This window comes from Lepidochelys olivacea (genome assembly GCF_965140295.1).
Source record: "Lepidochelys olivacea isolate rLepOli2 genome assembly, chromosome: 8".
Lineage (NCBI taxonomy): Eukaryota > Metazoa > Chordata > Testudines > Cheloniidae > Lepidochelys > Lepidochelys olivacea.
This window is the reverse complement of record NC_140418.1, coordinates 89,737,186-89,762,639: the sequence shown is the minus strand read 5'-3', so window position 1 is coordinate 89,762,639 and position 25,454 is coordinate 89,737,186. Positions and strand designations below refer to the sequence as shown.

At 42.2% G+C, this 25,454-nt stretch overlaps 1 protein-coding gene across 1 annotated transcript in view; it reads left to right on the top strand.

Annotated features, from left to right (window-relative positions):
- LEPR (leptin receptor) overlaps positions 1-23,519 on the top strand; it is a gene marked incomplete at its 3' end in the record, with an annotated part of 72,577 nt that extends 49,058 nt beyond the window's left edge. Inside the window, exons 11-19 of the mRNA XM_084636321.1 lie at positions 8,517-8,665; positions 8,952-9,111; positions 9,202-9,284; positions 11,520-11,736; positions 13,353-13,532; positions 14,486-14,581; positions 15,296-15,398; positions 16,336-16,411; positions 22,698-23,519. Coding sequence (XP_084492447.1) covers positions 8,517-8,665; positions 8,952-9,111; positions 9,202-9,284; positions 11,520-11,736; positions 13,353-13,532; positions 14,486-14,581; positions 15,296-15,398; positions 16,336-16,411; positions 22,698-23,519 — 1,886 coding nt within the window. The remainder of the gene's footprint in view (positions 1-8,516; positions 8,666-8,951; positions 9,112-9,201; positions 9,285-11,519; positions 11,737-13,352; positions 13,533-14,485; positions 14,582-15,295; positions 15,399-16,335; positions 16,412-22,697) is intronic.
- Between the last annotated feature and the right edge of the window lie 1,935 nt (positions 23,520-25,454).

Below are 25,454 nucleotides of genomic sequence, written 5' to 3'. Positions count from 1 at the left end.
TTTTACGTTTTGCTTTTTGTATTTGGTTTTCCCAAGCACTACAGAGACAACAAGTTAATGAATGATAGTACAGTGACAGTGTGAGCTAACAATGTGGTCATTTTTGGAGTTCACAAATAGTTTTGAGCATTCAAACATATTTAAACGAGGGCAGTTCAAGGAGGTGGTCCTTTCTAGTTCAAAAACATAATTCAGTCTTTTAATCCTGTTTTGACAAATGTGTTTGCAGATTCTGTTGAAGTTGACGTTAGCGACACTGACATATTGTAATCCTGGCCTTCAATGCTCTTTCTCAGATACTTGTGTACCGTTGCACATAGTGGAGTATGCAGGGCTGTGTTGGTCCTGTACTTATACTGCCTATACAATGTGCCAAAAGAATCTTGCACTTGCCAACACAGCAGCTGCAAGTTACTAAAGTAATCAGACATCAAGAATTATAACATTCAAAAATCAGTCGGAGAACATTTCAGCCTCCCTGGTCACTCAATTACAGACTAAAAGTCACAATTCTTCAACAAAAAAACTTCAAAAACAGACTCCAACGAGAAACTGCAGAACTGGAATTAATTTGCAAACTGGACACCATTAAATTAGGCTTGAATAAGGACTGGGAGTGGATGGGTCATTACACAAAGTAAAAACTATTTCCCCATGCTAATTTCCCCCCTACTGTTACTCACACCTTCTTGTCAACTGTTTGAAATGGGCCATCCTGATTATCACTACAAAAGTTTTTTTCTTCTGCTGATAATAGCCCACCTTAATTGATTAGTCTCGTTAGAGTTGGTATGGCAACATCCATTTTTTCATGTTCTCTGTGTATATATATATCTTCCTATTGTATTTTCCACTGCATGCATCTGATGAAGTGGGCTTTAGCCCATGAAAGCTTATGCTCAAATAAATTCGTTAGTCTCTAATGTGCCACAAGTACTCCTCATTCTTTTTGCTGATACAGACTAACACGACTATCGCTCTAAAGTAATTTAAGTTCTTAGTAGGATCTAACAGATCAAATATCCATTAGCTTTCAGGCAGAGGAGAGTACTCCTAGGATACATACTGTACATCGAGTAGTGCTGGCAAATGAAGGCTTTCAGATATACTTGGCCTGAAGAGTTTTTAAAAGTCTGAGTTATACACTCATGTCATAAAAATAAAGGAAAGGGTAACCACCTTTCTGTATGCGGTGCTATAAAATTCCTCCTGGCCAGAGGCAGAACCCTTTCACCTGTAAAGGGTTAAGAAGCTAAGATAACCTCGCTGGCACCTGACCAAAATGACCAATGAGGAGATAAGATACTTCCAAAGCTGGAGTGGGGGGAAAACAAAGGGTCTGTCTGTCTGTGTGATGCTTTTGCCGGGAACGGATGAGGAATGCAGCCTCAGAAACTCTGTTAAGTTAGTAAGTAATCTAGCTAGAAATGCGTTAGATTTCCTTTTGTTAAATGGCTGGTAAAATAAGCTGTGCTGAATGGAATGTATATTCCTGTTTTTGTGTCTTTTTGTAACTTAAGGTTTTGCCTAAAGGGATTCTCTATGTTTTGAATCTGATTACCGTGAAAGGTATTTACCATCCTGATTTTACAGAGGTGATTCTTTTACTTTTTCTTTAATTAAAATTCTTCTTTTAAGAACCTGATTGCTTTTTCATTATTCTTAAGACCTAAGGGTTTGGGTCTGTGTTCACCTATGCAAATTGGTGAGGATTTTTAATCAATCCTTCCCCAGGAAAGGGGGTGTAGGGTTTGGGGGAATATTCTGGGGGAAGACGTCTCCAAGTGGGCTCTTTCCCTGTTCTTTGTTTAGCACGCTTGGTGGTGGCAGCATAGGGTTCGAGGACAAGGCAAAGTTTGTACCTTGGGGAAGTTTTTAACCTAAGCTGGTAAGAATAAGCTGAGGGGGTCTTTCATGCAGGTCCCCACATCTGTACCCTAGAGTTCAGAGTGAGGAAGGAACCTTGACATGGTGGCAGAGCGGTGGGATCATTTTGAGATTTTTTTGAGATCATTTTGAACCAGAAGCACAGCAGGATTTTAAAAGGTTTTGTAAAAGAGGATTGCAGCTGTAAATTCTGTGTCTCTGCCTGAGGGACAGAGCAGCAAGCATAACAAAGTGATTTTTCTTTTTTGAGCTGGGGTTTTCTCTACCTAAAGGCAGGGTAGTTAACCTCCTGCAGGGAAATTCACAAGTTTTTCACAGACCTGAAGAGGGTTTTTTTTGTTTTTTTTTAAAGCTAAGAGCAGCTAGAGGGTTTTCTGTCTATTTGCCTGGAGACAGAGGTGTTAGTTTTGTTTTTTTTAAGGATTTTTCTGTAGGCTGAGAATAGCTATCAGAGAACATAGGTATCACATTACAGCACAGCAAAATTTTACAAGCCAGGTTTTTTGTTTTGTTTTGTGGTTTTCTTTCTAACTCTTGGGTGTAAAGTTAGTTAAAAACAGAGAAGCTAGGATGACAGAAACCAAGGCGCAACACAAACTGGAGTTAACCAGACTGGAGGCAGTGAAAGAGGCAGAAAAAGCCCAGGAGGCTGCCCACAGGAGAGCTATGAAGGCAGCGAATGAGGCAGAGAAAGCCCAAGAGGCTGCCCACAGGAGAGCTATGGAGGCAAAGGAAAAAGAAATGGAGGCAAAGGAAAAAGAGCGAAAGCATGCCCTGGACATGGAGAAGGCAAAGGCTCAGCAGAATATACCAACAAACCCTAGCAATCCTTCTCCAGATACTGCTTCCCATCCCAGAAAGTTCCCCACCTACAAGGCAGGCAATGATACTGAGGCCTTCTTAGAAAACTTTGAAAGGGCCTGCCTTGGGTACAGCATCTCTACAGACTAGTACATGGTAGAGCTGAGGCCGCAGCTCAGTGGACCCTTAGCAGAGGTGGCAGCTGAAATACCTAAAGAACACATGAACAAGTATGAACTGTTTAAAACCCAGGCGAGAGTCAGAATGGGGCTAACACCCGAGCATTCCTGTCAGTGGTTCAGAGCCCTAAGGTGGAAACCAGACGTGTCATTTACCCGATATGCCCACCACATTGTGAAACATTGGGATGCCTGGATATCAGGAGCAAGTGTTAAATCTCCAGAAGAGTTGCCCTTCCTAATGCAAATAGAGCAGTTCTCAGAGGGTGTTCCTGAGGAAATAGAAAGATACATCCTAGATGGGAAGCCCACAACTGTAATTGAGGCAGGGGAGATTGGAGCCAAATGGGTGGAGGTGGCAGAAAAGAAAAAAACTAGTAGCAGTTGGGGCGAATATCAGAAGGGGCAACTGGAAACAAAACCCTATCACTGGGGGCAACCGAAGGCCCCACCTACATCCCAAGGAAAACCCCAGACACCTTATCGTCTCACCACACCATTCTCCAGCAACCCACCTCGCCCCAGTGACCAGCCAACTGGGCGATGTTTTAAATCTAATGAGCTGGGGCATGTGAAGGCCAACTTCCCCAAGAACCCCAACAGATTACAGTTCATTGCACCGGGGACACACCAAAGGTCCTCAGGCCCAGATGCCTCCCAGATACCCTTAGAGCAAAGGGAAACTGTGAGTGTGGGCGGGAAGAAGGTTACAGCATGGAGGGACACTGGAGTGCAGGTGTCAGCTATCCATCAATCCTTAGTGGACCCCAACTTAATCAACCCAGAGGCCCATGTGATGATTCAATCCTTCAAGTCCAACTCTTTCGATCTGCCTACAGCCAAGTTACCTGTCCAGTACAAGGGCTGGTCAGGAATGTGGACTTTTGCAGTCTATGATGATTACCCCATTCCCATGCTGCTGGGGGAAGACTTGGCCAACCAGGTAAAGCTGGCCAAGAGGGTGGGAATGGTCACCCGCAGCCAGACTAAGCAAGCTTCCACACCTATCCCTGTTCCTGAGCCTTCCACCAGGGCCCCGTCTGTGTTACCAGAGACCCACATGGAGGTGGTGGAACTGGATCCTCTGCCAAAAACTGCAACGGCAGTAGTGGATCCAGTCCCAGAGACCCAGCCCAAGCCAGTTCCCGAACTGAAACTGGCGAAGCAACCAGCACCAGAATCATTGCCAGCACTGAGTCCAGCGCTTGCAACCCCATCTACAGCTCCAACACCAGAGGGCACCACCGAGCTTGCACTGGCAGCAGCAGCAGATGACCCAACACAAGAGGCTCAGCCAGAGCCTGAAATACCCCATAGTGCACCAGCAGAGAGTGGTTCACCATCAACGGAAACAGCCCCATCACCTGCATCGCTTCCAGAGGGACCAAGCCTAGGTCCACAATCCAATGAGGAACTGATGTCTCCAGCATCAAGGGAACAGTTCCAGACTGAACAGGAAGCAGATGAAAGCCTCCAGAAAGCTTGGATGGCGGCATGGAGCAACCCACCATCTCTCAGCTCTTCTAATTGATCCAGGTTTGTTGTAGAAAAAGGACTTTTATACAGGGAAACTCTTTCTGGTGGACACCAGGAAGACTGGCATCCTCAGAGACAGTTGGTAGTTACAACTGAGTACCAGGTAAAGCTATTAAGCTTAGCCCACAATCATCCTAGTGGCCATGCTGAGGTGAACAGAACCAAAGACCATTTGGGAAAGTGATTCCACTGGGAGGGAATGGGCAAAAATGTTTCTACCTATGTCTGGTCTTGTGAGGTGTGCCAAAGAGTGGGAAAATCCCAAGACCAGGTCAAAGCCCCTCTACAGCCACTCTCCATCATTGAGGTTCCATTTCAGCGAGTAGCTGTGGATATTCTGTGTCCTTTTCTGAAAAAGACACCCAGAGCAAAGCAGTACATACTGACTTTCATGGATTTTGCCACCCGATGGCCAGAAGCAGTAGCTCTAAGCAACACTAGGGCTAAAAGTGTGTGTCAGGCACTAACGGACATTTTTGCCAGGGTAGGTTGGCCCTTCGACATCATCACAGATGCAGGAACTAATTTTCTGGCAGGAACTATGGAAAGCCTTTGGGAAGCTCATGGGGTGAATCACTTGGTTGCCACACCTTACCATCATCAAACAAATGGCCTAGTGGAGAAGGTTAATGGAACTTTGGGGGGCCATGATACGTAAACTCGTAAATGAGCACTCCAATGATTGGGACTTAGTGTTGCAGCAGTTGGTCTTTGCCTACAGAGCTGTACCACATCCCAGTTTAGGGTTTTCACCATTTGAACTTGTATATGGCTGCGAGATTAAGGTGCCATTACAGATGGTGAAGCAGCAATGGGAGGGGTTTACACCTTCTTCAGGAACTAACATTCTGGACTTTGTAACCAATCTACAAAACACCCTCTGAACTCCTTTAGCCCTTGCTAAAGAAAACCTACAGGATGCTCAAAAAGAGCAAAAAGCCTGGTATGATAAACATGCCAGAGAGTGTTCCTTCGAAGTAGGGGACCAGGTCATGGTCTTAAAGGCACTCCAGGCTGATAAAATGGAAGTGTCGTGGGAAGGGCCATTCACGGTCCAAGAGCACCTGGGAGCTGTTAATTATCTCATGGCATTCCCCACCTCCAACCGAAAGCCTAAGATGTACCATATTAATTCTCTAAAGCCCTTTTATTCCAGAGAATTAAAGGTTTGTCAGTTTACAGCTCAGGGAGGAGATAATGCTGAGTGGCCTGAAGGTGTCTACTACGAAGGGAAAAGTGTTGGTGGCGTGGAAGAGGTGAACCTCTCCATGACCCTTGGGTGTATGCAGCGACAGCAGATCAGGAATCTGTGCACTAGCTATGCGCCGACGTTCTCAGCCACCCCAAGACTGACTGAACGGGCATATCATTCCATTGACACAGGTAATGCTCACCCAATTAGAGCCCAATCTTACCGGGTGTCTCCTCAAGCTAAAACTGCTATAGATCGGGAGATCCAGGATATGCTACAGATGGGTGTAATCCACCCCTCTGGCAGTGCATGGGCATCTCCAGTGGTTCTAGTTCCCAAACCAGATGGGGAGATACGTTTTTACATGGACTACTGTAAGCTAAATGCCGTAACTCACCCAGACAACTATCCAATGCCATGCACAGATAAACTATTGGAGAAACTGGGACGGGCCCAGTTCATCTCTACCTTGGACTTAACCAAGGGGTACTGGCAGGTACCGCTAGATGAATCCACCAAGGAAAGGTCAGTCTTCACCACACATGTCGGGCTGTATGAATTTAATCTGCTCCCTTTTGGGCTGCGAAATGCACCAGCCACCTTCCAAAGACTTGTAGATGATCTCCTAGCAGGATTGGGAGAATATGCAGTCGCCTACCTTGACGATGTGGCCATATTTTCAGATTCCTGGGCAGAACACCTGGAACATCTACAAAAAGTCTTTGAGCGCATAAGGGAGGCAGGACTAACTGTTAAGGCTAAGAAGTGTCAAATAGGCCTAAACAGAGTGACTTATTTTTGACACCAGGTCAAGAAACTATCAACCCCCTACAGGCCAAAGTGGATGCTATCCAAAAGTGGCGTGTCCCAAAGTCAAAGAAACAGGTCCAATCCTTCTTAGGTTTGGCTGGATATTACAGGTGATTTGTACCGCAATACAGCCAAATCGCCGCCCCACTGACAGACCTAACCAAAAAGAAACAGCCAAATGCAGTTCAGTGGACTGAAGAGTGCCAGAAGGCCTTTAACAAGCTTAAAGCGACACTCATGTCTGACCCTGTGCTAAGGGCCCCAGACTTTGACAAACCGTTCCTAGTAACTACAGATGCGTCCGAGCATGATGTGGGAGCAGTTTTAATGCAGGAAGGACCGAATCAAGAATTCCATCCAGTCGTGTTTCTCAGGAAGAAGCTGTCTGAGAGGGAAAGCAACTGGTCAATCAGTGAAAAGGAATATTACGCTATTGTCCACACTCTGGAAAAGTTACGCCCATACGTTTGGGGACGGCGTTTCCACCTGCAAACCAACCATGCTGCACTACAGTGGCTTCATACTGCCACAGGAAATAACAAAAAACATATTTGGTGGGGTTTAGCTCTCCAAGATTTTTATTTCAACATACAACACATCTCAGGAGCTTCTAACAAAGTGGCTGATGCACTCTCCCATGAAAGTTTCCCAGAATCAACTGGTTAAAATCGTCCTTGAGATGTGGGAAATTTTGTTAGTCTTTATACAGTTGGTAGTATATTTAGAGGTGCATGTGTCTTATTAATTCTGTTTTCTCCTAGAGCTCCAGGAAGAAATCACAGCCTGTGTTTTCACCCTATCTGTGATTTGGGGGGCGTGTCATATAAAAATAAAGGGAAGGGTAACCACCTTTCTGTATACGGTGCTATAAAATCCCTCCTGGCCAGAGGCAGAACCCTTTCACCTGTAAAGGGTTAAGAAGCTAAGATAACCTCGCTGGCACCTGACCAAAATGACCAATGAGGAGACAAGATACTTTCAGAGCTGGAGTGGGGGGGGGGGAACAAAGGGTCTGTCTGTCTGTGTGATGCTTTTGCCGGGAACAGATCAGGAATGCAGTCTCAGAAACTCTGTTAAGTTAGTAAGTAATCTAGCTAGAAATGCGTTAGATTTCCTTTTGTTAAATGGCTGGTAAAATAAGCTGAGCTGAATGGAATGTACATTGAGGAACGCTGGCAAATGAAGGCTTTCAGATATACTTGGCCTGAAGAGTTTTTAAAAGTCTGAGTTATACACTCATCACTCTAAATACAGTAGAGATAAGATAAAGCTGTTGAGCTACAGTGAGTGAAGCATGCTCTGCACCGTACTGCCAACAAAGTGGTCATTCTAGTTCTCTTTACCCTTTTGTTTTATTGCTTCTTAGTAGGGTTGCTCAAAGAACTTTGAACAAAACATTCTCTTGTTGTAAAATGGGGCATCGTTGAAATTGAAATTTTCCATAGGAAAAGAGCAATTTTGGCAGAGGTTTCCATCTGGAAAATCAAAACATGTAATTTCAGGTTGACTCCATATTAGTTTCTACTTCTGCCTGAGCCACTGCTGTGCGTCATGGGAGTTGTAATTCTGGGTTAGTCATGCCCCCATTTTCCCCTTTGGCCCCCGGTCTCTAGCCCTACTTCATCTTCCACGATGCCCCTCTGCAAGCTCCCTGTAGTAGAGTCTCCAGGAGGCAGCCTGGAAGCTGAAATGGATGCAGACATCAATGCTGACTTGACCCCACGTGAAACGAAGATAAACCAAAATGAAATGTTTTGACATTTCCGAATTGAAATTTTTCTGAATTTTTCATTCTGTGGAAAAAGTTTTGATATATCAGCTTTTTGTCCTGATGTGGGGCAATATCTCAGGGACAGACATTCAATTTGTCAATTACAGTTGAGTTACATCTGTAGTGAATGAGTAAGCAAACCTGTATGGTGCACTAGACATTAAACTGAGAAGATTTTGATTTGATAAACCTGAGAAAATCTGGAATAACCCCTGATATCAGAGGAGAATTTGCATTGCTGTAGCTAAGATCACAATACAGTCCAATGTAGAGGAGAAAAATAGAATATTAGATATTTCAGAGTCTACATTTCAGTGGCTTTTTCTCTTCAATTTTCTAGTGAAGCCGTTTCCTCCCTCTAACGTTAAGGCAGAAATCGCCAAGAATGTTGGGCTGCTGAATGTGAGCTGGACAAACCCAGCATTTTCGAACAGCGATCTTAAGTTTCAGATTCGGTACTCTGTGAACAAGGAAGAAATATTGTGGGAGGTACTATTATATTTAATACAAAATAATGTTTTCATCCTTGCAGTGTTTGTGCATGCAAAGTCCATGTCAATCAACCAATGTATGTTGAATTCGTTCTAAATGATAAAGTATTTTAGTTTGCAATAGAATTTATTTTCTGCAGCAAAATTATATTAGTGGGCTGTCTTTTTCATTGGACTCAGTGGCAGGAGGTCTGAATATACCAGTTTGAGGAATTAAGATCTCAGTCAGATGCCTAGAAAACTGTGTGGTGTTCCTAATCTAAGTATTTTTAATTCTTTTGCAGATATTTGAGGTTTCAAATGCACCAACAAGATCAGCCATGATAAAGGTACTGGACCTTTGTGTTGTATATATTGTTCAGGTGCGCTGCAGTGGACTAGATGGATTAGGTTACTGGAGTGATTGGAGTAAACCAGCGTATACCATTGTACAGGATATCCAAGGTGCGTGTAGTTTGTAAATATACTCTGAAGATTATAGTTTTATGCATGTGTGAAATTGTTCTCCTTCTTAAAATGGATGTAATTTTGCAGCTCCCCTGAGAGGTCCTGAATTTTGGAGAGTTATTAATGAAGATCCCATAAGGAAGCAGAAAAATGTTACTTTAGTTTGGAAGGTATGAAGAATTGTATTTCAGCTTCTGTCTCTCACTGTCTCTGTTTCTCACTCATGATATGGATGAATGCCACAGTTTGATGGCTTTGTGGGATGCATGATTCAAAAGTGTTGGTGGAGTTACTGGAGGTGGGCATAGAGCAAGCACGTGCGGTCCTGAATGACAGACTCAAACATTCATTATTCATGGTCCTTTTATAGACAGTACAATTAGGACACAGCTTCATTGATTTTACCACCTCTCACTCAGCAGCCCTGTCAGGTAGTAGAGGTTCCTAAAAAACATTGGTGGCAGTACTGCAATATAATCAGAATATAGTTCTTACCTCTTTTCCTCCCATATCTTTCTCTCTTCTCCTTACTGCTTTCTGCAGTTGTCTCTCCCTCTCCCTTTTCCTTATACACTGAAGTCTTTTCTACCACAAGCTGGCAGAGCTGTTTTTCTTCCCTTTTCTCCAACTTAATAGGATAGAATCCTTCCCTCTGCTGTTGCTCTGGATGGTTATGAGGTCACAGTGACTCTCCGTTCACTCAGTCAGTCAGCAGCCATTTTCATTCAGCAGCAGGGCAGGATTCCAGATTTACAGTTCAACAGAACACTCGCCAGTGACCCTGCTAACTGCCCTGGTTGTCACACCAGAGGCCCATCTTGGGTGAATAGGATCTGACCGTACCCTAAGCATAGTTACATGGGGCAATCAGTAGTACAGGCTGTATGGGGTCATTTGCTGCTCATATTTGTTCATCACCCACACAGCATATACTGTATACACATAATCCCCGCCTCTCAAAGCAAGCAAGTCCTTTTGTTCTGCTAAAGAACCACTGCATCGCCAGCTCCTCTTCCCAACTTCCCAGCACCCAGGATAGGAAGGACAGTATTTTGGCCAGAGTGTAAAGCACTCACCATCCTTCCTGTCGAGACAAATCTTGCCATCTGGGCTGTACTGATTCGCTGCAGTTTGGAGGAATAGAAACTCCAATATCAGATGTATAAGTCAAATCATGATATCTTAAGACTTGACCAGGCAATACACAATAAAATATAATTGCAAAGATGTACCATTCATTTATTTTAAAAAGTTTTTTTTTAAATATTGCACTTGAGTCTGATGCTTACATGTGCCAAAAAACAAAGGCTTCAGCTGGCTACCTGCAGGTGTCAGGAAGGGATCCCCCAGGCCCCCCACCCCCATGTATTCTGTTGTGATGTTTTTTGTTTCCTTCCTCCAAAGCTTCTAGATGGCCACATGGAGATGGGACCATGGACAGGATAGGCCAGTGCTCTGAGATGACACTGAGACTTCTCTCTTTCAAAGGCTTGGCTGGCTGGTTCTTGCTCATATGCTCACTGATCGCCATGTGTGGCATCAGGAAGGAATTTCCCCCAGGTCAGATTGGCAGGGACCTTGGGGATTTTCACCTTCCTCTGCAGCATGTGGGTTGCTTTCCAGAATTATCTGGGTACACCTCACTTAGTCATTTCCCTGCCATTGCAGGACCCTCGGGCATTGTTGCACCTCAGTCCCTCTTATTCTCTGCCTTTGGCACACAATCTAGTCTCCTTTGGGCTTATTTTGGTTGTGAGGCCCTTCTGGCCTTAAACTCTATGATTTGGAGTCTTTAAAAACAGTGGATGCAAATTATATTGAAAGATGTTCATCTCCATTTGCCAGATTCTCAGAAAAGGAGGCCAAGGTCTGTGTGCAGAATTGTTCCAGCAACTATAAATCATCCCCTGTACAATTGCTATGACTCTACGTGCAAACAGTGTAATTGCACATGCAAACGATTAGTTAGGTGACTGACTAACTACCCTTATTTGCACATGTAGTCATGGTAACTGTGCCTGCAGCCTCGCATGCATTATTGCATCTGGTCCTGAGTCTCTTTTACTGAAAATACTTCCCCAAATTAGGATCATGGCAATTCCTTCTGGCTCTGCATCCTTTAAAAATAATAAGATAAAACAATGAGTTACCAGAGCAAACTAAAGGTTTGCATTTCCTCAATCACACTTGTCTTAGGAGCTATGGTAAGTAGAGATGTCAGGCGTCGGTGATTATGGAAAAACTTTAGCCTGTTTAAATGCACAGCAATATTTTAGGTATAAGAAAAGTCGTCTCCCTGATGGGTATTATTTAGGGTCCTGCTCTCTCAGAACTAGAAGGCTGCTCTCTACTGTCAAGTGAAAATCAAACCCTAGCAAGCTAAAATATACTGATATTTCCTGCAGCCATTGATGAGGAATTACTCATTATGCAGTGTGTGTGGATATATTGTAAAGCATCACACTTCAGAAAACATCACTTGGACTGAATATGTCACCAATGGCACTACCTGTATGTTTCCATGGACTGAGGATGCACACACCATTACAGTGCTAGCTGTTAACTCAATTGGAGCTTCCTCAATGAATTTTAATTTAACTCTGTCGCAGCAAATGAGCACAGGTAAGACTAACAGGTTAGTAATAACACTGATGCATTCAGAAGATGTTTAACATTAGGAATGCCTACTGTGCTTTTGACAGTTTTCTTTTAACAAAGAAATCTTTATTAAGAAGGAAAATGTACCTCTTATGATGACTTTCTCTGCTATAATAGGAATGAAAAGCCTGAAACTCCACATTTTTAACAGAACTGAAATTTCCCAATATTTAGTTTCAGCAACGCAAAAGCATTCCCACTGTGGGAACATTTTTGGTTGTTCTGAAATGAAATATGCACCCCAAGATCCTGGCTGCTCACCTGAGGGATGCTTGGATCCCTCGGCTGCCAGCTGGGGAGCTGGGCAGCCCTGGCAGCCTGCTGTGTGAGCTGTGGGGGACCCAGAGAACTGGATAGCCTGGCAGCCTACCTGGTGGACTGCAGGGGAACTGGAGATCCCAGGAAATTGAGCAGCTTGATTGACATGCTCCAGCTTTCTGAGAACCCTCTGCAGATGAGCAGTGGGAAAACTAGGGAGCCAGGTGGGCTGGCAGGAAACCAGGCAGGCGGGCTCGCTGGCCAGCCTGCTGCTTCTGTCAAGACTTTTGATGAAATCAACGCCTTCCTGTGGAACATTTTGATTTCCATTGACTCGGCATTTTCTGACAGCTCACTTATTCATTATGACTTTACACTTCATAGTAGCACCCTCTTTGTTGATTCACCCAGACTCTGCCTTGTTAGGTGGTAGTCTGTATTTTAAATGTCATGGGAAGCATTACTGCAATCTGTAGGCAGAGCTGAAATTTTGTCAACTAGTATTTAAATGCATGTGCTTTCTATGGGTCAAAGTCTGGCTAATGGTGTGCATGAACGTACCCCAGAAAGGCTGCAGCTAGCAGTAGGAGTGCAAGATGGAAATTGGCCACCTAGGTTCTTATCCCTCTTCCATAGAAGAGCGTAACACCACATGAGCCGTAGATTTATGCTCTGTTTTGCTAGCGACATTTTGATGGTTTTTAGCTATTACAGTATGTCTCAACTAAGGAGTGAAAGTTTGAAAGATCGAGGTAAGAACCAGGAATATTGCTCAAAACAGGAATATTGCTTAAGGAGAGAACACTGTGTGAAATGTGGTGAGAACACAACCCACAGATTTGATCTGTTTAACACCTGGAGTCAGATACTCAGGGCTTGTCTACAGGGTGGGCTAATATGCTCTACAGGGGTGCGATTTCTCAAGTGCACTAACGATTTTCACATTAATCGGTCCATATAGACGCTGCTGGCGTGCTTTAATGTAGTGCTGTTTCAAACAGTACTACATTAAAACACGCTAGGGTACCTTCTATATGAACTGTCAGAATCTGCATAGACTAATTAATGTGCAACATGTTGGTGTGCTTTAGAAATCACACCTTTGTAGAGCACATTACCCCACTGTGAAGATAAGTCCTGTGCTAGTGTAAAACAATGTCACTTCATTGACTTAAGTGGAGATGCAAAAATAAACAACAAAGAACCTAAACCATTATAATCTTTTTCATCTCTGTGTGGGATCTGAGATTTAGCATGTATAATCCAACTCTGATTTGGTATAGCTGATCTCATTTTAATCATGCTTTTTTCTGTTTTATCAGTGAATATTGTGCAGTCACTCAGTGCTTATCCAGTAAACAGCAGTTGTGTAATTCTGACCTGGACACTTTCACCTCAGATGTATGTGATGTCTTTTTTTCTTGAATGGAAAAACCTTAATGAGGAAGAACAAATGAAATGGATACGAGTTGCTCCAAATATTAGCAAATACTATATTTATGGTGAGTTTGTACTTGAAAATAAACACCCATGATATTTTTACCTGTGTTACACTGTGGTGAAAGGTTGCACTTTCTGGGTACATGAATCTAGCTTCTCTGCTGTATCCTTCTCTCTCTTTTTTTTGTAATGAAAGAATACTTTGAGTGCTAAAGATTGCTCTTGGCTGTACTGGATCTTACTTGTCAGTTGAGGATCAACTATAGAGTTAATGACCTGGGCTGATACAGGATTGCTGACTTGTCCTTATTGCTGTTAAAAACCCAGGCCCTGGTCCTGCATCACCTTGTGTCACGTGGGCATTGGTCCGCAAAGCCATACGCACCTTAGTCGCTGCGCACAAAGGAACTGCAGACTCGTTGGTTCAGATCTGCACAAACCTCCATATTCACTCTGGGCCTGACCCTCCTTTCATTTGCACCTGCTTTATGCTGATATATCTGCATTGATCTCAATGGAGTTGTTCCTGATTTACATCCATTTAAGGATCATCATTACCATATTGAACTTGGGGAAAAAGTATGCTTCATCTTTTTTACATCCTGTACATGTGTGGGTTTGTATTTGGTTGTGAGGAAGTGATGAAGAGGAAAGGTCAGTTATATATGTTATGCTAACACCAATATATGCTGAATGTATGTTAAATATAAATATTACATATATCTACTATTTATCCAGATTTTACTGTATGTGCTTTGGGGCTTTAATATTTATAATCTTTTCATCAAAAGCTAATAATTCCATAAGAAGAAATTGCTAATATATCCAAAATAGATTGTTGGGTCTACATTTGAATCCAAAATTTAAAGGATTAAACGAGAGAAAATAATTCTTCTTTTCCTGTGGGCTTCCCTTGAACCACTGTTGCATGAGATCAAAGACTCTCTAGAGGCTAGTATTTTATAGTCTTACTAAATTGGAATTTAAACTCAAAAGTCTGATTTCTTCCTTCCAGATCATTTTATTCTTATTGAGAAGTACCAGTTTAGCCTGTACCCAATATTCCCTGAAGGAGTAGGCAACCCCAAAACAACTGATGGATTCATCAAAGGTGACCAATATGATCTTAATTTTTTTTTTATTAAGCAGCAGCTGGTTAGTAAAAGTTCCCTTTGAATATGATATGGACTCTTGCTCATGTTTTTATGAGAAACAACAAGAAAACTGTTTTGAAAACACAGTGATTGAGATATAACTGACCCTAGTCGAGTTGATATAAATTGGCATAGCTTAGAAGTCAGTGGAGTACCCCCACCAACTTTTCCTGGCACTGTCTCTACATTTTATTTAATATCATAATGCATTTCAAGTTTTGACCCATGTTTTCAAAAGGGTCAGTGTTCTGCAGGGGAAGGGCATATGTTGGGACAATCCCAAGGGGTTTCTGAGGTCCTATATTCCCATGGTTCTTCTGTGTATGGGCTACTCCCTTTATTTGCCTTAGTGATGATTCTGAGTAACAGGGGAACAACGGACTGTCCCACAGAAACATGGGAGCCACTGAGTTTTTAGAGTAATTTCACGTCCTGTGTATTTGTACACAAGTCAGGGGTCCCTGGTGTGACACAATACAATTTACTTAAGGGTGATACAATAAGCATATATAACCTACTAATGTACAGCGAGTAATTTGTTTCTGATTTGTATGCATACTGATCGTTATCTAAACTGTTCTATTTATAGATATTTTAAATTGCAGTAAAGTTAGGACTGATAACTGGAGAAATATTGCAAATAGATTGAAACAGATTCCTTTCGTTTTCAGATAGGAGTGAAAAACGGAATGATGCAGGCATCTATGTGATTCTACCAATAGTTATTTCATCCTTCGTTTTGTTGCTTGGAACTTTGCTGATCTCGCAACAAAGGCATGTTGTTTATTTCCATATACGATTCCCTAAATGTGCTTATAAGAAGACACTGCAGCTTAAAAAGTGTGTGCCTATAGAAACATTCACACCTAGTTAACTTTTGGGACCATTTATATATTTGAGATGTACATTATCTGAAAGGCAGCATAGTCTAGTGCAGTGGTTCTCAAACGTATTTGATCGCGCCCCCCCTTCTTCATGTCTGTAGTCGTTTATACCCCCCACACCATACAAGTACACATGCAACTCTCACTAAATATTAAAAACTGTAAGGCATTGATTCAAACAGAGCCATTTAAGTATGGAGTAATGTCAATTTGAAGTGAGATAGTGCTTACTAGCATCACACTGTTGTTACTAGTATGATGGGTGTGCCTGTTTTTTGAAGCAGAGCAATTGCATGAATGAGCCAGTAACCCATTGTAATAAAAGCAAAAGCAAAACTGCGATCGTGGTCAATGCTTACAATTAAACGTGCACACCACATTGTAGCAAACGGATTAACGTACAGATGGCAACGACTTTGTATACTTTTCCTATGCAAGCTTAACAGACATCCATCGCAATGCACGGCGCCATCAAGAGTCAAAGGCACAGCACCATCTGCAGGCTGATATGTCTGGAGGAATCAGCCCCGCTAGTTATTCATTGCTGTGGGTAAAATGAGTGCAGCAAGCTTCTCATGCCCCCGCCCCCCCCCCCAATACAACCCCCAATTTGAGAACCTCTGGTTTAGTGGATTGAACACAGCACTGGGAACTAGACATTTCTGAAAGCCCATGTTCAGTACCTTTGAAAATCAGGCCATTACCCTGTCTCTGCTTATGTCTTTGTGCTGCCATGATAGTGAGCAGTTCTATATTTCTGTCTTGAGCACTGCCATATACAATGTGTATAATCAGTACTAAACCAATGCTTTGTCGAAACATTTCAGAATGAAGAAACTGTTCTGGGAGGATGTTCCAAACCCCAAGAACTGCTCCTGGGCACAAGGAGTTAATTTTCAGAAGGTATGGGTTTCCATAGTGATACGTTTTTTTAATATGGGTTTGTGTTTCACACACTTACATTCAGTTTAAAGTGTTAAACTGTTAAGAATTATCCAAATAATCAAACACAAGATCTTGAAGCCATGGAGAGTGGCAAAACACAGGAGTTTTCTTCAGCCGTAGAAAGCTGACAGTTGGATGTGGGCCAGAACCTCGGATCAAGACGTATTTTGAAATTCATGGGCAATCTTAGGGTATGTTTACACTGCACTGTAACTCTCAGTCTGTGGACCCAGTGTTTCCAAGCCTGTTCTTGAGCATCCACACTGCATTGTAAACTTGGGCTTAACAGTTGCTGGACCCAGGTCTCACAGCCATGCTAATGCATTCACACTGCATTATGCAGACCTTCTGACTCTGGTCTGCAGCATAAGCTGCATCCACACTGCAAAAAAGGATAGGGCTTGGACTCGAGTCAGAGCAGGACTTGGGCTCTGACTCACTCCTCCAGCAGCGTGCCAGGACACAGGTCCTGTATGTTTGCTGACCTGAGTCACACTGATTTTTGTGTGGGTGGAAGTGGGGGCTAGGACTCAAAGTTGAGTCAAAGTCCAGGCTTAGTGTTTAGTAGAGCTAAATCCTGCCACCAGATGATTCTTAGTTGTATGACACCCTTTGAAGTCAGGGGGCGGGGAGGGCACATGTCCACACCCAGGGCCAAATTCTTTGCTGGTGCAAACTGGCTCAGCTACAGTTGACCTGTGCCAATTTACAGACTTAAATGAACAGGCACCAGTTCAAACCAGCTGAGAATTTGTCCCTCTGTTCCAGAATTTGACACTTATTGTGTAGTCATTGAGATAGTAACTTAAAAATTCAGGATTACTATTTCATAAAGAAACTGCATCTAATGGACCATGACTGTTTGATTTTTTTCAGATATTTAATTTTCATTCCCAGTGAAGTTTTCTTTTCTCATCTTTTATTTTATTTCATTTCATTTAAACAGAGAATGGACATTCTTTGAAGTCTAATCATGATCACTTCCTGCTGAACCATTGTGCCAGCTCCCAGACTTCATATACAGAATTGTTAGAAGATTTTTCTGTTTACATTCAGAAGACAGGAAACACAGATACAATACATGATGATTGATTTAAAGATAGTCCTGGAAATAGTTTTGTTCAAAACTTAAGATGCCCATGCAAAATCAGGAACAATTGCCATATTGCAGCTTAGAGCAGGGTTTGCTACACATGTCGGCAAAAATCTTGCTTTAAATCACATTTTTAGTGACCTGTTTATTAAGGCTCTGATTTGCAGAGGGCTGAACACTTTCATCTCCTAGGCTTCAATAAGAGATGAGAGTGCCCAGCACCTATGAGGCTGGAGCCATAGAAGCAGAAATATCAGAATGGTCTGAGATTCAGCTAGTTAAGTGCAAGACTTGCCCCATTATCATCTTAAAATAATTCTTTAACAGAGTTATTGGTTGTTTAGCCCAAGAACTAGCCTGATTCTGAAGCTGAACAGCTTTGGGAATTTCCACTGACTTCAGGCATGTTGAGGATGTACACAGCACTGCCATAAAGGTCAATGGGAGCTGATCACATGCATCTGAGTGCAGAATTTAGTCCAAAGAATTTGCAGAAATAATTCAGAATGTTCATTGTGCCAAAGTTTTCTGTGACAAGCACCATTGTCCATGTTGTGTTGTGTAGACAGGTACTTCACTCACTATCATTTAAACACAAAGCTATTATCACAGCCACTTTAATAATAGTGTCTGACATTAGGGGTGTGTGTGTGTGTGTGTGTGTACAAATCTGTTGTTACCCTTAATATGGCAACTTCTGCTTAGTATAATCTCCATTTAGCATCGTTTCCTGTTTATAGCTAACCTATTAAAGTCTTTTTTTCTTTTTTGTTTGAAGTGTTGCTGTATTGTTAGAATGCAAAGAATATCATTTAATATTAAACAAAGTTCATTGAAATATATAATATAGGGCCTGATACAAAGCTCCCTGAAGTCAGTGAGACTTTTTCCATTAGCTCCATGGAGCGGTGGACTAGCATCACAGTGCTGCTATACTGACAAGGATGGCGAAAATGCCTTACAATTTTGAAAAGTATCAAATATGGCTGTAGGGCTTTGAACAAAGATTTGCATATTGCTGGAGGAAGTGTGTGAGTGTGAGTAGCACAGAGACCTTTTTATTTACTTAATTAATTTAGCTATATATAGAAAAGGAAACTTATCACCACCGCCCCAATAACTCACATGTTGGATCAGGGACTGTGGGCCTGATTCTCCTCCCACACTGGTGTAAATCAGGAGTAAGCCCATTGAAATCAGTGAAGTTAGACTAATTTACGAACAGCCAAAGGAGAGTAAAGGATTTATACTCCCATGACATTATTCCATATTCTTATGTCCTGTTGGGTTCCTAGCTAAGGAGAAAGAAGTTATGCATGTGAATATAAAGTGTTGTGACAAATTTCTGTCCTTGCCTCTGTGGGTCCCGCGTTTCCTGGCAGATTTCGCTAGCCTCAGAGGCTCACTGTGACCCTCCACATAACCCTTCTTTCTCTAGGGACAAGGATCACAGTCTACTGAGCCATTTTCATCATAAGCCAGTGAGGGAGGTGAGGAGAAGTTATCCTTCCTTGCACAGTCTCTGTTGTCTCCCAGTCTCAGTGATTAATCAGGGGCAAAGCAGGGGGGGAGCCCAGGCCCACCCCCTACTCCAGGCTCCCACCCAAGGACCCTAATAGTATCACCTATGGTAGCTGACCTTTTAGAAACATGACATGTACAATTCCCTGGGTTACTTCCCCCACAGCAGCCCTCACTTCCTCAAGCTCCACTTCACCCTTACCTCAGGGCCTCCTTCCTTGTGCCTGATATGGTGTGTACTACTCAGCCTCTCCAACAGCACAACTTCCTCCCACAGCTCCTGACATGCACACCCACCTGACTGGCTGAGAGGCTTTTAACTAGTTTCAGCCAGCCCCTGATTGGCTTCAGGTGTCCCAATCAACCTAGCATTCTCCCTGCCTTCTGGAAAGTTCTTAATTGGCCCCAGGTGTCTTAATTGACCTGGAGCAGCTGCCATTTCACTTATCCTGGTACCAGGGATTTGTTTAGCCTGGAGCTAAAATATCTATCTCCCACTACTTTTCTATAGCCATCTGGCCTTGCCCCGTCACAATGTATTGTGCTGAATGGGAAATTGAAGGGTCATGTGACCTTTGACAGCATGTACTGCAATACAGTCTATATATTTAATGCATGCTTCCTTCGTACACTTTATTAATCTTAGTGAAAAATGGGCCACATGGGTATGTCTACAATGCAATAAAAGACTCATGGCATGGCTGAAGCTGGCCCGGGTCAGCTCACTTGGGCTCACAGGGCTTGGGCTGTGGGGCTAAAAATTGCAGTTTAGGCATTGGGCAAAGACTGGAGCCCGGGCTCTGAAACCTTGCGATGCAAGGGTGTCTCGGAGCCCAGGATCCAGACTGAGAGGGAGACTGTCTACACTGCAACTTATAGCCCTGCAAACCAAGCCCTGTGAACCAGTCAATTCACCAGGCTCTGAGACTCGTTATTTTTATTGCAATGTAGACGTACCCATACTGTCCTCAGATGAGCACCGTTGAGTCTCTCTGATTCCATGTGCATCCAAGGCCAGGGTCTATACGCCTTTGAAAATAGAAGGAATTTATGGAGCTGGGGCCAGATTCTGCCCTCATTTATTTGAATGCAATTTCCAGTGGGAAAAACTAAGTGTAGAACTTGTACTGTAACTCTCATTAGCTTTGATACCCATTGCCTGGATAAAACTTCCACATATCAGCACTAGAAACCTCTAACATCCTTATGTCTGAAGCCACGTGTAACTCTTATTTTCTTTTGATACGTCTGTCAGAATGCAAGGTTAACTAGAGTCAATAATTGATTACTAATGTGTGTATTTGATATAGTATGTTCTATGATTGATACTGCAAGGCTGTATTTATGGAGTATTAGTTTAACAAAATATTATCATTTTTAACCATTAATGCAGTACAGCATAGGATGGGTAAATCCTGCATCTGTACTGTAATCTTGCAAAAATGTACACACGTGCTTAATGTTAAGATTATGGATGATCCCACTGATTTTCCAGTGAAATGACTCTTGTACTTAAGGATAAGGATGTGAATAAGTGTTTGCAGGATTGGGTCATAGGGTCTAATCCTGCAGACCTTACTTATCCAAAGCTCCAAATGATTTCCAAGGGAGATATGGCTGAGTAATGACTATGGCACTATCCCTGAAAAGATTTATGCACATGTTTAACTTTGCATAGTGTGAGTAGTCCCATTGACCTCAGTGGGATTATTCCCAGTGTGTAAAGTTAAGCAGGACCTAAGGACTGCAGGATTGTGAGTGGAGCATATTTTGTAGTCTCCTTGTGTCTGGCAAATGAGTGTGAATTAAATTTTACTCTGTGCCACCTAACACCATGAGTATTCCCTTTTGGTTTCATAGAATTATGTTAACTGCTATAAAATATTTGCACAAATCATACAACACACCTGTTGAGAACATATTTTACAGCGATATTTACACATATTACTCTGTCATTATTTACATTATATTATAGTATTACATCTTTCTCAGGAGATTGTATATTCATTGTATTTATATATTCATCTAATATATTTTACTTAGTGATGTGTTTGATTCAGCAGAAAGTGACCTTTACTAATTGAAATGTCTATTTTAAAAAGTGGTATTTGATAATTTAATTTTTGATATTTGATAAAATGTGATAGGCAGTATTCTTAATGTGATTCTGTAGAATTCATATCCAGAGTTATGCTTATGCTTCGGAGCATAAGTCAACCTTTAGTAATTGGTCGTCAGAAAGAAACATGCTTGCCGAGAGGTCCACAGCTGCCTACTGTGGGATTTCTGCTCTGAAGTATCTTGTACTGGCCACTGCTGATGAGAGAATACTGAACTAAATGGACCATTGATCTGATTCATTACAACAGTTCCTACATTCCTACCTGGATTCATAGGTGATCTGCCTTAGGGAAGGATAAATTTCAATAAGGGACATTCAATATGAATTAAAGACATTGCTTGGTATATGCATTGTAGCAACTGTCTGCAGCTCATTTCAGTAATCAGTTTGCTAATTTTAAATGTCATATTCACAGTACTTTTGAAGTCCATGAGAGTTCTGAGCATGCAAGCACTGCAGAAGCTATCCCAAATCAGCATTTAGGCTACAATTCAGCAAGGTACCAAAGCAAGTGTTGACATTTAAATGTGTGAGTAGTTTAAAAACATGCTTAAATACCTTGCTAAATCAGGGCTTAAATGCTATGGTGATGGCTATTCTAGGTTAAACAAACACCCACGAGCCTAAGATAGATAAAATTGTACCATACCTTTTTATAATGTACAACAGCCTAAGCATTTTGAAATTTGGAATCATTACTTTGGAAGGTTTCCTGCTGTGATATAATATCTGTATGGTTTATTAACATAAACACAATCTGTTGTTTTTAATTAATTATTTTTTTATTTGTCTTAATTAAATTCATCAGTGGGTATATACTTTAAAGTGAACTTTTCTTAGTAGTAAATAGGAAAGCCAGTTTCCTATTATCAATTTATACTGCGGTATATTTGAAATGTTTATATATATTTCACATCCTTTATGATGTAGGATAAGATGCATTTCCTTAAAATAAGTGTGTGTGTGTGTGTGTGTAAATTTCAAACACGCAGTCCTTACTCACAGGTGAAGAGCCTAAAAAAATTATTAGATGGCAGGATTTGACTCTAGATAGTATAATTGTAACAGGCAGGGTCATTTCAGTTGTGTGTAAATGATTTTGATTCATTTCTAATATGCCAAATTGTTCATGCAATTAAAATAAAATGCCAAAAAAAATCCTGTAGCATATAAGGCTTTATCCTGCAAAGCACTAAAGTACTAGCTTCATTTTAAGGACATGAATAGTGCCATTGAAATTAATGGACTTTGCTGAATTAAGCCAGAATGCTCAGCACTTTCCAGGAGCAATCCTTCCCTGCACGTATAAGACACAGGCATGTGCTTGCTTTCTCTATCCTCAGTTCCCCCCTTTGATACCCTGCCACATAGCAGACTTAGGTTTTGTTTGTTTTTCATCAATGTACTTTTTATAACGTTTTCATCTGTGGCTCTTAAGTACAGTAACTTCACATTGAAATAAAACTATTAACTGATAGATGAGCATTAAAATATGTCTTTTCTTCTAGCCTGAAACTTTTGAGCATCTTTTTATCAAGCATCCTGAAGCAATATCATTTGGGCCTCTTCTTCTGGAGCCAGAAATAGTTTTGGAAGACATCAATGTTGCTAAAGCATTGAAAAGTGAAGACAAGCAAGATTTATTAGCAGTTGATTCAATGTTCACAAAGATTCAAGACTCTGAGCATGACTCGGCTTGTTCTAGCAGCCATTTCAGTAACAGCCTTTCTGAGAGTTCCCATGATGACAAAGTCAGTGAAGGAATTACGAGACAGTCCAATATTAAGTACGCTACAATTATCAGTAACTGCAAATCAAGTGGGCTTTGTGAACAGCAAAAGAATCTAAGTGGTTCATTTAATGGATGCTTCTTAGGTGAAGACTCCTTAGTTACAGATCCTTTCTCTAGGTCATGGGAGGTGGGAAATCAGGCATTTCTAATATTGCCTGATCAACATCCGAGCCAAGCCAGCAAAACAATATCCCTTTCTGTTGTTTCTTCTGAGGGCTTTTCAGAACCTTCAGACCACGATGACATTTTCAGTGATGGAGACAGTCCTGAGAGGAGCCTTTATTACTTAGGGCTAACATCGATTAAAAAAAATGAAAATGAAATTTTTTTAACAGAAAATTCTAGAGTGATGTGTCATCTTCACACAAATGGTTTATTCAAAGACATGGGGTTTCTTCAGGATACTACTTCTGATTTAAATCCCTTTATCAAAAGTAGCCTTAAATATGAAAACTCTGTTAAAACCTTTGTACCATACATGCCACAATTTCAGGCAACCACCGTTAAACTACAAGAGACAACAGAGACCAAAACTTAAGTCATAACAGCATAGTCCCATATATCTACCTGATTGCTACTGTTAGTATTTTTTTTAGAAGGGTCAATATCTTCCCCACCCACCTCTCCCCTCAGGAAACTCAAGAATAGTGAACGTGTAATGCCCACATTTTGAAATTGGATGCCTGCGCCTACATTTGACTGACATAAATCAGCACTTTGGCCCCACAGAATTCCACATAGTGGCCTAATTTAAAAACCTCAAATTAGGGCTTTCATTTCCTCATTTTGTTGTTTCAAGTATTTGGTACTTAATTAGCTATTTGTGGTGCCTACTCTACATGTTTCTCTGACCATGTCCTCTTGCAAACACTCCAATGAGAAAGTTGGTCTTGAAAGGTCCTATGACAAGGATTCCAAAGGTGGCATTTTATTTAAACTTCTCTTTGTTAGGACAGATCCTAGTCTAAGGCCTGTCTTGGGACAGGCCCTTGGCAGCTTTATAGCAGTCCTGGACCACAGGTGATTCCATCAAATGTGCATGGCTACCAAGCCCCTCCCCTTCTGGGAGAGGGGAGCCCATTGCAACTGAGGAACTGAGTGATGGCACTGAAGATGAAGTGCTTGCCCAACACCACACACAATAGCAGGCAGCAGTCCCAGCACACAGTGCCAAAGGAGCCATCTGTCAACGGAACCACAACTCTCAGTAGAGGTAAGGATCTAGGCAGAGGCCAAACACCTCTGAAAAAGCTCTTTGAGAAGGCAGTGTTTTCTCTTCCCCAACTTCCACCTGCTGCAGCAGCAATGGGTTCAGGGTTATTGCAGGCCTAGGGCTGGAGTAGCCCATGCTTCCCCAGCTGGAGGCAGAAGATGAAAGCAGGCTGCACATAGGGAGCATGGCCTTCCTGATCTCTCCCCCTTGCACAAGCAGCTCTGTAGTGCCTAAATGCAAAGATGGGAAAAGTCCCCTTGTGGACAGTTCTGCACAGCAATTGTCTGTCCAAAGTAGAAGTCACTTGTTCAGCTAACTGGTGTGGTAACAAGGGGCCAGGCTTTCATGGTGCGGGGGAGCGCACACGTGTGCGCTGTAATGGCCTGAGGTGTCTTGCTGGCCAGTGTGGAAAATGTTTACTGCACAATGCAAACCTCCAGAGCAGCCAAGCAAAAAAAAAAAAAAGAAAGAAAAAGGGGGTGGGGGAAGAATCAGTCTCCGAATACAAACAAAAGGCAGAGCAGCAGCTGTACAATGTGCCCAGGCAGCTAGCAGCTCGTGCAGCTGCCCTGCTTGCTCACCTCTAGAACTGGCCCTGTGTGTACGCACACCTGTCTATACACGCAGAGAGTATGTTCACCACTTAGGAGTGAAGTACCCATCCCATTTATATAGTGCATATAGTATAAGGAGAGCTCATCATCATCTCAGGCTAATGTGATGGGAGCTCCCTCTCCAGCTTAAATACCTTTATGTATAAAACAAGGCTCCTATAGAAACCAGAGCGTCTGTTAACGAAACTCATTTGTGCTGGGTAGTGTCATACACAAAGCCCCAGCATATTTATGATGGGTAACGGTGAGTATATGCTGTTTGTTTCGGTGGGGTCTACATTAAGTTGAATATGTAAAAAAGAAGACCGAGCTGGTAGCAATGATTACTTTAAAGAAAAGTACTTGGCATCCTTCAAGTAAATCCTTGACAGTGAGACGTTTACCAATATAGGGGGCGGGTTTGGCCTAGCTTCCCCCACACTGTCCCTTTTAAATAAAAGTGAAGGCATCTACCATTGGGAGCGAATAATTACAGGGAAATTATGCCTGTCAGTCAAGGGAAAGTGCGTTAAGTAGAACAACAGTGTATAAAGCATTGCCAGAAATAAGAGAGTGTATCAGTAGCTAGAGATGTACATTTAGTGCAGTAAGATAACAGGAGTCAGACTTCTTGTGGCAGGCTTTATAGCCTCCCCGGTTTTGTGGG